Source organism: Balaenoptera acutorostrata, chromosome 19 (genome assembly GCF_949987535.1).
Source record: "Balaenoptera acutorostrata chromosome 19, mBalAcu1.1, whole genome shotgun sequence".
In the NCBI taxonomy this organism is placed as follows: Eukaryota; Metazoa; Chordata; class Mammalia; order Artiodactyla; family Balaenopteridae; genus Balaenoptera; species Balaenoptera acutorostrata.
In genome coordinates, this window is record NC_080082.1 from 55,290,421 (window position 1) to 55,304,010 (window position 13,590).

Here is a 13,590-nt window from a genome sequence, read left to right on the forward strand (position 1 = left end):
CCCGTGTCCCCTGCATTGGCAGGTGGATTCTTAACCACTGCACCACCAGGGAAGCCCTGAATTTCAACAGCAAGACTGAGTCCATGTATTATTTATGGGATAAACACACACACACACACACACACACACACACACACACACAGCCTTTTCTCCACCATCGTGGTGTGTGCAGTTAGTTGACTCTGTTGGAGAGAGTCTCCCTCTGTTGGAGGGAGAAATGCCCTCCCTGCTCCGTTGAGTTTACTTTGCTCTGAATTTTTGTATCTGTGAGATTAAAGAAGATGAGATTTTGATACAAACATGCTAAAAATGGCCAGTTATTTTACCAGCAAAATGGATTTATTCAGGAAGAGCAAAGTTCCTGAATTGCAATTCAGGACATGCAATCTATGGGAAATCATATGCAAGTCTGGAGAACAAAGGAGAAACCTTCTTTTATAAGGGAGAATGGGGAGTTGGGAGGGGCTGCTGTAAACAGAGTTCACTGAAGGAAACTGGGAGTTCAAGTGCAGCGGCTTTTCATTGGCTGAGCTGTGACAGACTCATTGGCCAGGCAGTTGCTGGGCGAGAAGAAATTCTTCCTTCCTCCTGCTGAGTAGTAAAGTAGTAACCTTGTTTCTGTTGGAAACGCAAAGGTCCCTTTTTTCTTGTAGGTCTGCAATTAACATGGAGTGATAGAGGTTGAGAGCTCCCCCTTCTGGCCTCCGGAATCCATTTTAAATGAGGTTTCTGTTTATTAATTTTCACAAGAGCTTGGGGCCAATCTGCCCAGGATTCAAATCCCGGCTTTGCAACTCAACAAATTCGGGGCCTTGGGCGAGTTATTTCACCTCTTTCTTGTTTGGCTCACTAGGAAGGAGGTGGCCAAGGGGATCTGAGAAGACACAAATGGTTTGTGCCCTAGTATGTACAGAAACATTTGCATCATATTTTTTCAAGAATTCAGTATATAGTATGAGCCCTACCCAAATCCCCAGAATATAGGAAATAACCATAAAAATAAAATGAATTATTTTTAAAACTGATAATAATCTAAAGACTGAAGACTTCCAAATTTATTCCCTTCTATCTCCAAGCTCATCTACAACCCCACACACCTTGACCTCATTCCCAGCAGCTTATTCCCACACTGACCTTGCCCTAGCAAATGTCTTTAATTTTACTCATTCCTTCTATTAGGGGCTTTCCATGACTCTCGACTCTGAGGGTACAACAGTGAGAAAAACAAATGCAGACCCTGCCCCAGAACATTCCTTAATATACAGTAGGTGCTCAATAAATGCTTTTAGAATGAATAAAATGGTCTCTCTCTCTCTCTCTCCCTTTTTTTTTTAAGTCCAAACTGGCAGAATAAAAAGTTGACCACCCTATGTCTGACCTCCAATTTTGTCTTTGAAATTTGCTGGTTTGCAAGCTCCAAAGTGAGTTATAGGACAAAGTCCCAAAGCCAAGGTACTTTCCCAAATGGGTCCTGACCTATTTCCTCAGCCTCATGGCTGGGCTTCCCCTGACACAATGCTGCACCCTCTTCCCAGAACAAGGTGGATTCTCTCAGGCCTTTGCTACTTGTCCTTTAAAGCCCTGCTCCAACGTCACCTCCTCCAAGAAGACATCCTGGAACCCAGGCAGAGCCCATTTGTCTGGGTCTCCGGTGCAGGATTTAGTTGAATGTTGTCGACACATTAGCCAAATAGAAGTTCTCTGCAGAGACAGGGTAGATGCTAACTCAGCTGACAGTGCTCCTCCCAGCCACCAGAGGGCGCTTTCGAAACACCAACCTGACTTCTTGGCTTAAAACTCCCACAGTGGCTCCCAGTTAGTTACTCTTAGCAGTTCAGATTCCTGCTGGTTCAAATCCTGGGTCAGCCACTTCCTCATTCTGAAACTAGAGCTAGAGACCACCTCTCCAGACCTCTGTTTCTCCATAGGGTCATCAGGTGGATTAAATACATTGTTTCCTATAAAGCTCTTGGAAGAATGTCTCTTAGGATGTTCTCAGTACAGTTAGCTGCTGCATCACTCAGAGTCTAAGCAGGAAACAGCAAATCCAAACTGAGCGACTGGGGAGAATTTAATAAAAAGATTATTTACTATTAGCCACACAAAAAAATGAAATATTGCCATTTGCAGCAAAATGAATGGGCCTAGAGAACATCATCCTAAGCGAAGACGGAGAAAGAAAATATTATATGATATCACTTATATGTGGAATCTAAAACAATAATACAAATGAATCTATATACAAAACAGAAACAGAGTCACAGACATAGAAAACAAACTTATGGTTACCAAAGGGGAAAGGGAGGGGGAAGAGGGATAAATTAGGAATATGGGATTAACAGATACAGACTACTATGTATAAAACAGATAAGCAATAGGGATTTAGTGTATAGCACAGGGAACTATATTCAATATATTGTAATAACCTATAATGGAAAAGAATCTAAAATACACATACACAAACACACAAAACTGAATCACTTTGCTGTATACCTGAAACTACACAATATTCTAAATCAATTATACTTCAATTAAAAAAAATAAAAGACTATTTACAAAGATGCAGCAGTGAGCAGGGAAACCACAAGGGTGGTGCAGCACTTCAGGTCTAGAAAGATGGGAGCTTTGATTACCCCCAGGCCTGAAAGAACCCAGATGTGTGTGGAGTGGACCTCCAGACAGGAGCTGTGGCCTTGGGTGGAAAGACACAGCCAGCTGGAGGCAACCGCCGCATCAGGGAGGGAGTTGGGGAAATAAACGCCCCTCCTTCCAATCTCTTGTCAGCGTCCCCATTGGCCAACCCAGACAGGAAACTAGAGGTCAAGAAAGCCCGTGGTAGTCCATAGTGATCAGCCTCCCAAGGTTGGATCCCATTCCCAAGAGTATGACAGGTAAAGGTGGAGCGCGGACCTGAAAGAGCAAACAAAAAATATCCAGTATATCATCATCCTCATCATCATCATTATCAACAATAGTAGTGATCTTACTATTAAACTCCTCATCATGGTCTATGAGGGCCTTCAAGGTCTAGCCCCCATCTTTCCACTGCATTACTCCTATCTCCCCTACTCCTTTCCGAAACCCAGAAATGGACCCAGAAGGGGTGCAAGGAAACCCTCTAAATGATGGTAAGTTTCTGATTCATGATAGGAATCTGGCTGGCACAGAGCTACACACGCGATAGCGTTGAGAGGGAAGTGTACTGGTGACATCGACTTTGAAATGCATCAGAAAAATCAGAGGGAGTGATGGATAGACAGAGATGGAAAGACGGGTGGATGTGTGATAAAGCAAACAGCAGAGTAAAATGGGAATGGTCAAATCTAGGTAATGGGTACACGAGTGTTCACTGTGAAATTAGTTTAGCTTTTCTGTTTGAAAATTGTCACTAAAAAGGTTTGGGAAAGTGTAAAAATAAAAGTTGATGAGGATGGCCTCAGCAAAGAAATTTGGGTTGAATTGGTTACAGGAGCCAAGAAAATAAGAATTTCTCTGGGACTTTCCACAGAAACCACAGTCACTTCCCTGCAGCATTCAGGAATGAATTATTATGACAACTCCCAAGTCTTGGATCAGAAGGAATTTCCCCCCCTCCCCCATAGAAAAATGAAGGGAAGAGAGCGGAAGAGACAGCGTCCCACTTCTCAAAAATCCTCTGATGGGGACTTCCCTGGTGGCACAGTGGATAAGAATCCGCCTGCCAATGCAGGGGACACGGGTTCGAGCCCTGGTCCGGGAAGATTCCACATGCCGCGGAGCAACTAAGCCCGTGAGCCACAACTACTGAGCCCACGTGCCACAACTACTGAAGCCTGCACGCCTAGAGCCCATGATCTGCAATAAGAGAAGCCACAGCAATGAGAAGCCCGCACACTCACTAAGAGTAGCCCCCGCTCACCGCAACTAGAGAAAGCCCAGGCACAGCAACGAGCACCCAATGCAGCCCCCCCCCAAAAAAAAATCCTCCGATGAAGAGCCCTGTTCAACATCTGAACTTATTTGTTATTCATTCAACAAACATTTCTTGAAACCCTCCTCTGCCCCCAGCCCTGCCCTCATGGGACTCCAGTGGTGGAGACAGACTCGTTCCTCAGATAGAGATGATGTAGAGTGATCAGAACAGTTATGAGGGAACCCCAGGGGCTGTGGGAGCCCCAAAGGAGGCATCTGATCCAGACTGGAGGTCAGAGAGGGCTTCCTTCTGGAGAGGAGCAGGCAAGAGAAGAGGAAGCCTGGACTCAAGCAGTAGAAACAGAAGGCATGAACAGATTTGAGAGATATTCAAGAGTCACACAGAATTCTGTATCTGCTGGCGATCTCTCCAAATTTCTTATTCTAAAAAACCAACCAACCTAGCACAGGGAACTCTGCTCAACATTCTGTAATAATCTAATTGGGAATAGACTTTGAAAAAAATTGATGTATGTATATGTATAAATGAATCACTTTGTTGTACTCCTGAAACTAACACAACACTGTTAATCAACTGTACTCCAATATAAACTAAAAAGTTTAAAGAAACATAAAAGTAAAAAATAAAAAAAACCAACCAACCAGGACTTCCCCGGCGGTCCAGTGGTTAAGAGGCCATGCTTCCAATGCAGGGGTTGCGGGTTCAATCCCTGGTCAGGGAACTAGGATCCCACATGCTGTGCGGCCAAAACAAACAAAACAAAATGAAAACAACAACCAACCAACCAACAAAACACAATCAAAATAACAATCAAGCAAAATGAGGAGATATTGGTCACAGGGGACAAACTTTTTATAAGATGAACAAGTTCTGGGGATTTAACAACATATGGTGTGGTGACTATAGTTAATACTATGTATTATTTACTTGAAAATCGCTAAGAGAGTAGATCTTAAATGTTCTCACCACCCACACATCCACACCCACACGGTAACTACACGAGGTGATGGATGTGTTAACTAGCTTGACTGCGGCAATCATTTCACAATGTATATGTACGTCAAATCATCATTTTGTGCACCTTAAAAGTATACAATCGTTATTTGTCAATTATACCTCAATAAATCTGTGGAGAAAACCAATCAGTAGCTGTGGGAACAAAAAATGGGCTCTGAGGGCTGCTTGTAGTAGCAGCTAACGTGAGGCTGCCCAAAGTTTTTCTAAACCAGTGCCATCCAACAGAAATATAATGCGAGCCTCACATGTAATTCTACATTTTCTAGTAACCACATTAAAAAAAGCAAAAAGAGGGACTTCCCTGGTGGCGCAGTGGTTAAGAGTCCGCCTGCCAATGCAGGGGACACGGGTTCGAGCCCTGGTCCAGGAAGATCCCACATGCCACGGAGCAACTAAGCCCGTGAGCCACTACTGAGCCTGCGCTCTAGAGCCCATGAGCCACAACTACTGAGCCCGCGTGCCACAACTACTGAAGCCCGCGCACCTAGAGCCTGTGTTCCGCAACAAGAGAAGCCACCGCAATGAGAAGCCCGCACACCACCACGAAGAGTAGCCCCAGCTCGCAGCAACTGGAGAAAGCCCACATGCAGCAATGAAGACCCAACACAGCCAAAAATAAATAAATAAATAAAATTTAAAAAAAAAAAAAGCAAAAAGAAACAGGGGAGATTAACCATGCTCTAATCCAACACATCCAAAATATTATCATTTTAGAATGTGATCAACATAAAAATTATGAATGATTTAGTTTATATTCTTTTATTTTTCATACTAAGTCTTCAAAATGCAGTGCGTATTTTACATTGATAGCACACCTCTGTTGAGACCAGCCACATTTCAAGGGCTCAATTGCCACGTGGGGCTAGTGGCTACCCTAGTGGACAGAGCAGATCTAGTCACATTAGCTAATTAGGATGTCTTCACAACAGCCCTATGAAGTAGGAATTGCTTCCATTTTATGGATGAGGAAACTGAGGCACAAAGAGATGAAGGGACTGCCCAAAGTCACAGACTGGGGGAGGAGCAGTATTTTGGACCAGGCGATGGAGCGCCTGCCATGTAGAACCAAGATGGGCTCCTACACAGGTCACTTATTAGGCTGGGTGAGTGACAGCCCACAGGAGCCCACTCCCCACTCACCAGAGGTCTCCGTAGGGAGAGAACGATGATGGTTCTTGAGACTCCTGAAGGGGAAACCCACAGGGGGACCCAAGCACGGGGGTGTGGTTGGGAATGCAGAGGCCTGGGAAAGGACTGGGTTATCTTGCCTCTTACCCGCCAGAGATTGCCAAGGAGTTAGGAAAATCCCCTTGTGCATCTCACTGCAGACTGGTGGCTGCAAATGCTACTGACTCTTTTTCTTTTTTTTTTTTAAGTGTAATTGATTTACAATATTGTGTTAGTTTCAGGCGTACAGCAAAGTGATTCAGTTATACATATATATATATGTATATATCTATATTTTTTCAATTCTTTTCCATTATGGTTTATTACAAGATATTGAATATAGTTCCCTGTGCTATACAGTAAATCCTTGTTGTTTATCTATTTTACGTATAGTAGTGTGCATCTGTTAATCCCATACTCCTGATTTATGCCTCCCCCCCGCTTCCCCTTTGGTAACCATGTTTGTTTTCCATGTCTGTGAGTCTGTTTCTGTCTCATAAATCAGTTCATTTGTGTCATAGTTTAGATTCCACATATAAGTGAAATCATATAATATTTGTCTCTCTCTGTCTGACTTACTTCACTTCGTATAATAATTTCTAGGTCCATCCGTGTTCCTGCAAATGGCATATTTCATTCCTTTTTACGGCTGAGTAATAGTTCACTGTCTATGGATACCACATCTTCTTTATCCATTCATCTGTTAATGGACACTTAAGTTGCTTCCATATCTTGGCATTACTGGAAATAACGATGTTGTGAACATTGGGGTGCATGTGTCTCCTTATCGTCCGATAAAGCAGAAAGTTGGAGTGAGTTCTCTGTGAAGCCCCAGACTGGGGGGAGGTGGGGCCTCTCATTAACGGCCCATCTGCTGCGCCAGCTCCAGAATAAGAACTCCAGTCTCCCTTGTCATGACCCTCCCTTTCCAAACGGGGAAACTGAGGCTCAGAGAGGACACATGGCTTGTCCAAGATCACACAGGAAGGATATAAAGGATGCATCAGGAGGGATGGGAAAAATCTCCTCCCACCCCCATCCCATGGCCACCCGATTCCCTTTCCAGAAGCAAGAATATAGTGATTTCCTGAGATATTTTAGGCATATACAAGCATTCACAAAGGGATCATTTTTTTTTACACCATGGTGGCACACAATTCTGCATCTTACTTTAATTTTTCACTTAAGATTCTCTTCAGGCTCTCTCCAGATTAATACATAGAGCTGTACCTCGTTTTTTTTTAAATGCCCTTAGAGGGCTTCCCTGGTGGCGCAGTGGTTAAGAATCCGCCTGCCAATGCAGGGGACACGGGTTCGAGCCCTGGTCCGGGAAGATCCCACATGCCGCGGAGCAACTAAGCCCGTGCGCCACAACTACTGAGCCTGCGCTCTAGAGCCCGCGAGCCACAACTACTGAAACCCGTGCGCCACAACTACTGAAGCCTGCGCGCCTAGAGCCCGTGCTCCGCAACAAGAGAAGCCACCGCAATGAGGAGCCTGCGCCCCACAACAAAGAGTAGCCCCCGCTCACTGCAACTAGAGAAAGCCCGCGTGCAGCAGCAAAGACCCAATGCAACGAAAAATTAAATAAATGAATAAATAAAAAAAATTTTTCTTAAAATGCCCTTAGAGCATCACACTGTCTGAATGTACTATAATTAACTTAACCAGACCCCTTTTAATAAACACTCAGGTGATTCCTAGTTTTATTGCCATTACAAACACTACTGTAATTAATATCACTTGGGCAGACCTCATGTTGGACATATGATCCATGCCTGTAAGATAAATTCCTGAGAGGAAAACTGCCAAGTCAAAAGTGATGTGCATTTGTCATTTTGAAAACTATTTCCACACTGCCCTCCAAATTCCTCCCTTTGTCAGTGGTTGACTGCCCCTTTCTCAAAAGGGCTTTTTGCTCTCTCTCTATATTGGTCGAATGTTTTACAGCGAGAAGGTATTTGTGCATTACTTATGTAATTAAAATTAAATAAGCCCTTCATTTAAAACACAAACCTGGGAAGAAGAGAAACCAGCAAGGCCAGTTTGGGCAGAGCCTCGCCTGTGACAGGTCCCCTGTCACACCTGCCTTGTCCCCAATGAGCCCTGCCTCATGTTGAAATCCATTTCTCAAGCACAAACCAGGGACCTCAAAGATCAAACCTTGGAAAAAATACAGGAATGAGATTATGTCATTTCCCTCTCTGTTGCTTTTTATGCAACTATATTCTCCTGCTCCTCATCTTCTTCCTCTTTCTCCTCCTTTTCCTTCTTTCTGTGACTTCTGTTATGGTGAGCATTACACTGAAAATATGCTTAAGCTATGTCCAGTTCAATAAAAGAACACTTAGGGCTTCCCTGGTGGCGCAGTGGTTGAGAATCCGCCTGCCAATGCAGGGGACACGGGTTCGAGCCCTGGTCTGGGAAGATCCCACATGCCGCGGAGCAACTAGGCCCGTGAGCCACAACTACTGAGCCTGCGTGTCTGGAGCTTGTGCTCCGCAACAAGAGAGGCCGCGATAGTGAGAGGCCCGCGCACCGCGATGAAGAGTGGCCCCCGCTTGCCGCAACTAGAGAAAGTCCTCGCACAGAAACGAAGACCCAACACAGCCAAAAAATAAATAAATAAAAAATAAAAATAAAGGAATTCCTTTTAAAAAAAAAAGAACACTTAACTTATGCAGAATCTGGCGTTTCTAACAAGGAACAGAAAAGAAAAGGAAAGAATAGCCAGGAGCTTCAAAGTAGAAATTGGAAGAGCAAAACAGGAATCTATTCTATTTTAAACACATCAGTCTCTTCCTTTCCTTTCCCTTCCTGAGCACAAGCAAGTAGGTGTCTGGAAGAGGGGCTGGAGTAGGGGGGACACAGGGCCCAGAATAGAGTGTCAGGACCCAAATGTGGTGAGCAGGGCCTCCACCCCAGGGGCCAGGGGTGCAGGCAGTGGCAGCCATAAGAGATTGGTTACTTTCAGGGGGATTGAATAAATAAGTAAATATATTAAGGGCACTGGGAGCCAGATTTCTCACTGCTGGAGAAATGAGCTACAATTATGTAAAGGGAGAAAACAAGAATAAGCCCTGTAGTGCTGGGTTGGAACTGGAGATATCAGTGTAAACTCATGACTTTCACTATAGAGAGACAGATGTAGAAATACAGATGGAATATTACTCAGCCATAAAAAAGAATGAAGTAATGCCATTTGCAGCAACATGGATGGACCTAGAGATTATCATACCGAGTGAAGCAAGTCAGACAGAGAAAGACAAATATCATATGATATCACTTACATGTGGAATGTAAAAAAATGATACAAATGAAGTTATTTACCAAACAGAGATAGACTCACAGACAGAGACAACAAACCTGTGGTTACCAAAGTGGGAGGGGAGAGGGATAAATTAGAAGGTTGGGATTAAAATATACACACTACTATATATGGAGTAGATAACCAATAAGGACCTACTGTATAGCACAGGGAACTATATTCAATATCTTGTAATAACCTATAATGGAAAAGAATTTATAAAAGAATGTATATATATGTACATGAATCACTTTGCTGTACACATTAAACTAATACAACATTGTAAATCAACTGTATTTCAATAAAAAATTTTTTTTAAAAAAAGCCTAGGAGACCTCCCTGGTGGTCCAGTGGTTAAGACTCTGCGCTTCCAATGCAGGGGCTGCAGGTTCGATCCCTGGTGGGGGAACTAAGATCCCACATGCCGCACAGCATGGCCAAAAGATTTTTTTAAAAAGAAAAGAAAAGAAAAGCCTAGGCTTCTCATCAAAAGACTGGCAACTAAACCCATATCTGTATGTTTTAAGTTAAAATTTTTTAAAAAAGGAATATAGATGTAAATCTATATCTACACATATACACACATACATTCCCTACCTCTGCCCACTCTGAGAGAGCCTGGGTACAGTAAGAGCCAATAGCAATGGCCACATGTAACTCCCAGCTCTTGGTTTCTAAATGTCATTCTCCAGAGAAACAGACCAGGGCTTCCCAGAGTAAAGGCTAATCCAGGACTGGGACGGGGAAAGCACTAGGCGAGCCTGGCACATGTTATTGTGCCAGGAAGCAAAAAAACGTGTAAAGAATGATGGGATATATAAAAAAACATAACTAATAAGGACCTACTGTACAGCACAGGGAACTCTACACAATACTCTATAATTTCCTATATGGGAAAAGAATCTAAAAAAGAGTGGAGGGCTTCCCAGGTGGCGCAGTGGTTGAGAATCCGCCTGCCAATGCAGGGGACACGGGTTCGAGCCCTGGTCTGGGAAGATCTCACGTGCCGTGGAGCAACTGGGCCCGTGAGCCACAATTACTGAGCCTGCGCGTCTGGAGCCTGTGCTCGGCAACAAGAGAGGCCGCGGCGGTGAGAGGCCCGCGCACCGCGATGAAGAGTGGCCCCCGCATGCCGCAAATGGAGAAGGCCCTGGCACAGAAACGAAGACCCAACACAGCCATAAATATAAAAATAAATTAATTAATTTAAAAAAAAAAAGAGTGGATATATGTATATGTATAACTGATTCACTTTGCTGTACACCTGAAACTAACACAACGTTGTAAATCAACTATACTCCAATAAAAATATTTTTTAAAAATCACTTGGGCTTCCCTGGTGGCGCAGTGGTTGAGAATCTGCCTGCCAATGCAGGGGACACGGGTTCGAGCCCTGGTCTGGGAAGATCCCACATGCCACGGAGCAACTGGGCCCGTGAGCCACAACTACTGAGCCTGCGCGTCTGGAGCCTGTGCCCCGCAACGGGAGGGGCCGCGATAGTGAAAGGCCCGCGCACCGCGATGAAGAGCGGTCCCCGCACCGCGATGAAGAGTGGCCCCCACTTGCCGCAACTAGAGAAAGCCCTCGCACGAACCAAAGACCCAACACAGCCAAAAATAAATAATAAATAAATAAATAAAGTAGCTATAAAATTAAAAAAAAAAATCACTTAACTTCTCCTAAAACAAACAAACAAAAAAAGAATGATGGGGACAGGCGAAAATGACACAGGAGCCAGCTGGAAAGGGCTCCCACAGGTCAAACTGGAAACAACTGGAACATCAAAACAAACAATGATTGTAATAGATTACAATCCCTTGATGCTATGAGTCTATCCTGATATGACTAAATAAATGAATAAATCGAAAATCTGACAAGGAACAGGGTATTTACATGACCCCAAAAGACCTCCCTAGAAAACACATTAATCACAAAGGGGAAAAGAGTAACTTTACAGCGGAGGAGCCTGAAAGACACCACCTTAATGAGAACATCCTGATGGGATGTAAGATCCTAACACCACTTTCGTGACCCTCCTGCCAAAGATGCACGACCAGAATCTGATCATGAGAAGATATCAAATCCATGGACATCCTACCCCAGAACTGGGCTGTGATGTTCACAAGAGTCACGAAGGTCAAGGAAAGAATGAAGAATTTTTCCAGACTAAAGGAAGCAAAAGAGACATGACAACAAAATGCAATGCAAGAGTCTAGATTGGAACCTTTGCTGTGAAAGCCGTTATTGGGACAACTGGTGACACTTGAATGGAGCAGGAGGGTTAGATGGTAGTAATTTTTTAATGCTAATACTTTTTATTTTTGAGGTTGTACTTTGGTTATGCAGGAGACAGTCCTGTTTGTAGGAAACACATTAAACATCCGTAGGTGACGGGGCATAATATTGGCAACTCATTATTACATGGCATAGGAAAAATAATTTCTTTGTACAGTACATGCAACTTTTCTGTAACTCTGAGATCTTTCCAGAGAAAGAAGCATCATGAAATAAAACATATCCTTGCTTAAAAAGATAATAGCAGGTAAATCTACTGTACTTCAATAAAATAAATTTTTTAAAAAGATAATAGCGGATGGACCTAGAGGTTATCATACTAAGTGAAGAAAGTCAGACAGAGAAAGACAAATATATGATATCGATTATATGTGGTATCTAAAAAGTAATACAAATGAACTTCTTTACAAAACAGAAATAGACTCACATGGACTTCCCTGGTGGCGCAGTGGTTAAGAATCCACCTGCCAATGCAGGGGACATGGGTTCAAGCCCTGGTCTGGGAAGATCCCACATGCCGCGGAGTAACTAAGCGTGTGCGCCACCACTACTGAGCCTGCGCTCTAGAGCCCGCGAGCCACAACTACTGAGCCCGCGTGCCACAACTACTGAAGCCCGCGTGCCTAGAGCCCGTGCTCCACAAGAGAAGGCACAACAATGAGAAGTCCGCTCACTGCAATGAAGAGTAGCCCCCGCTCGCCGCAACTAGAGAAAGCCTGCACGCAGCAACGAAGACCCAACACAGCCAAAAATAAATAAAATAAACAAAATTTTTTAAAAAAGAATGTATGTATGTGTATAATTGAGTCACTTTGCTGTACAGTAGAGACTGGCACAACATTGTAAATCAACTATACTTCAATAAAAAAATTTTTAAAAAAAGAATGTATACCTGAAACGTTTTGTAAATCAACTTCAATTTTTTAAAAAGGTAATATCAAATATGGTTTTATAAATTGTTAACATAACACAGGAAAATAAATTCCAAGAGACACAGTAAAGAAACAGACCCCAAAAGCACTGGTGGAGACTTACTAAATTGATTTCCTGACCTACAACTTTTGTCCAGTCTTTCCACAAGCATAGTACAAGAGCAAACACATATATAGGTTGTATCATGCCCCAGGCACGGTTCTAAGTACTTTATAGACACTGTTTAATCCTCACAACTATCTTATGAGGAAGGTAACTTTCATTCCCATCTTAAAGTTAATGAAACTGAAGCTGAGAAAGGTTAAGTAATTTGCCCTAGGTCACATAGCCAGGAAAAGGTGGAGCTGGTTTAGAATTTCAGCCTGACTTCACAACACCTTGCAAAAGGAATATGATTATCCCGCATTTGACATATTGGGTAACCAAGGCTCAGAGAAACTAAATGGCCACTCCATGGCCGGGCTGATTCTGAAAAGCAGAGACTAGTCCCCAAGAACAGACTTGGAGAAATTATGTCAATGCTTAGACCCCAAAGCAGGAACCACTGTTTGTTCATCAAACTCAATTATAAGAAGCAGCATTCCACTTTCACCAACACTCAGTCTGTTGACCAAGAGCTTTGCTGTCCAACATGGATGCCACAAGCCACACGTGGCTGGTTAAATTTAATTCAAATGAAACAAAATTGAAACTTCAGTTTCTCACACTAACCACCTTTAAACATGCACTCATGAGCTCGGTTACCACACTGCACAGCATAGACTACAGGCCATTTCCATGGTCACAGGAGGTTCTATTGGACAGGGTAGAATCTAGAGATTGCTTTGCGAGGGCTCAACAATTATTTTTTCAAAAGGGGGGACTGGGATATTCTAGGTATTCTTTAATTATATGCAAGAGCACGTTCTATCAGATTTTTTCTTAAACACACTTAACTGTGTTTTCATTGAAGTGGCA

General features: G+C 43.3%; 1 protein-coding gene across 1 annotated transcript in view; it reads right to left on the reverse strand.

The window, feature by feature from the left end:
* Positions 1-661: 661 nt before the first annotated feature.
* The window catches only part of LYPD3 (LY6/PLAUR domain containing 3), a 31,446-nt gene continuing 18,517 nt past the window's right edge, over positions 662-13,590 (reverse strand). The window contains exon 5 of the mRNA XM_057535082.1: positions 662-2,910. Within this exon, the coding sequence (XP_057391065.1) occupies positions 2,630-2,910 (281 nt within the window). The 3' untranslated portion in view covers positions 662-2,629. The remainder of the gene's footprint in view (positions 2,911-13,590) is intronic.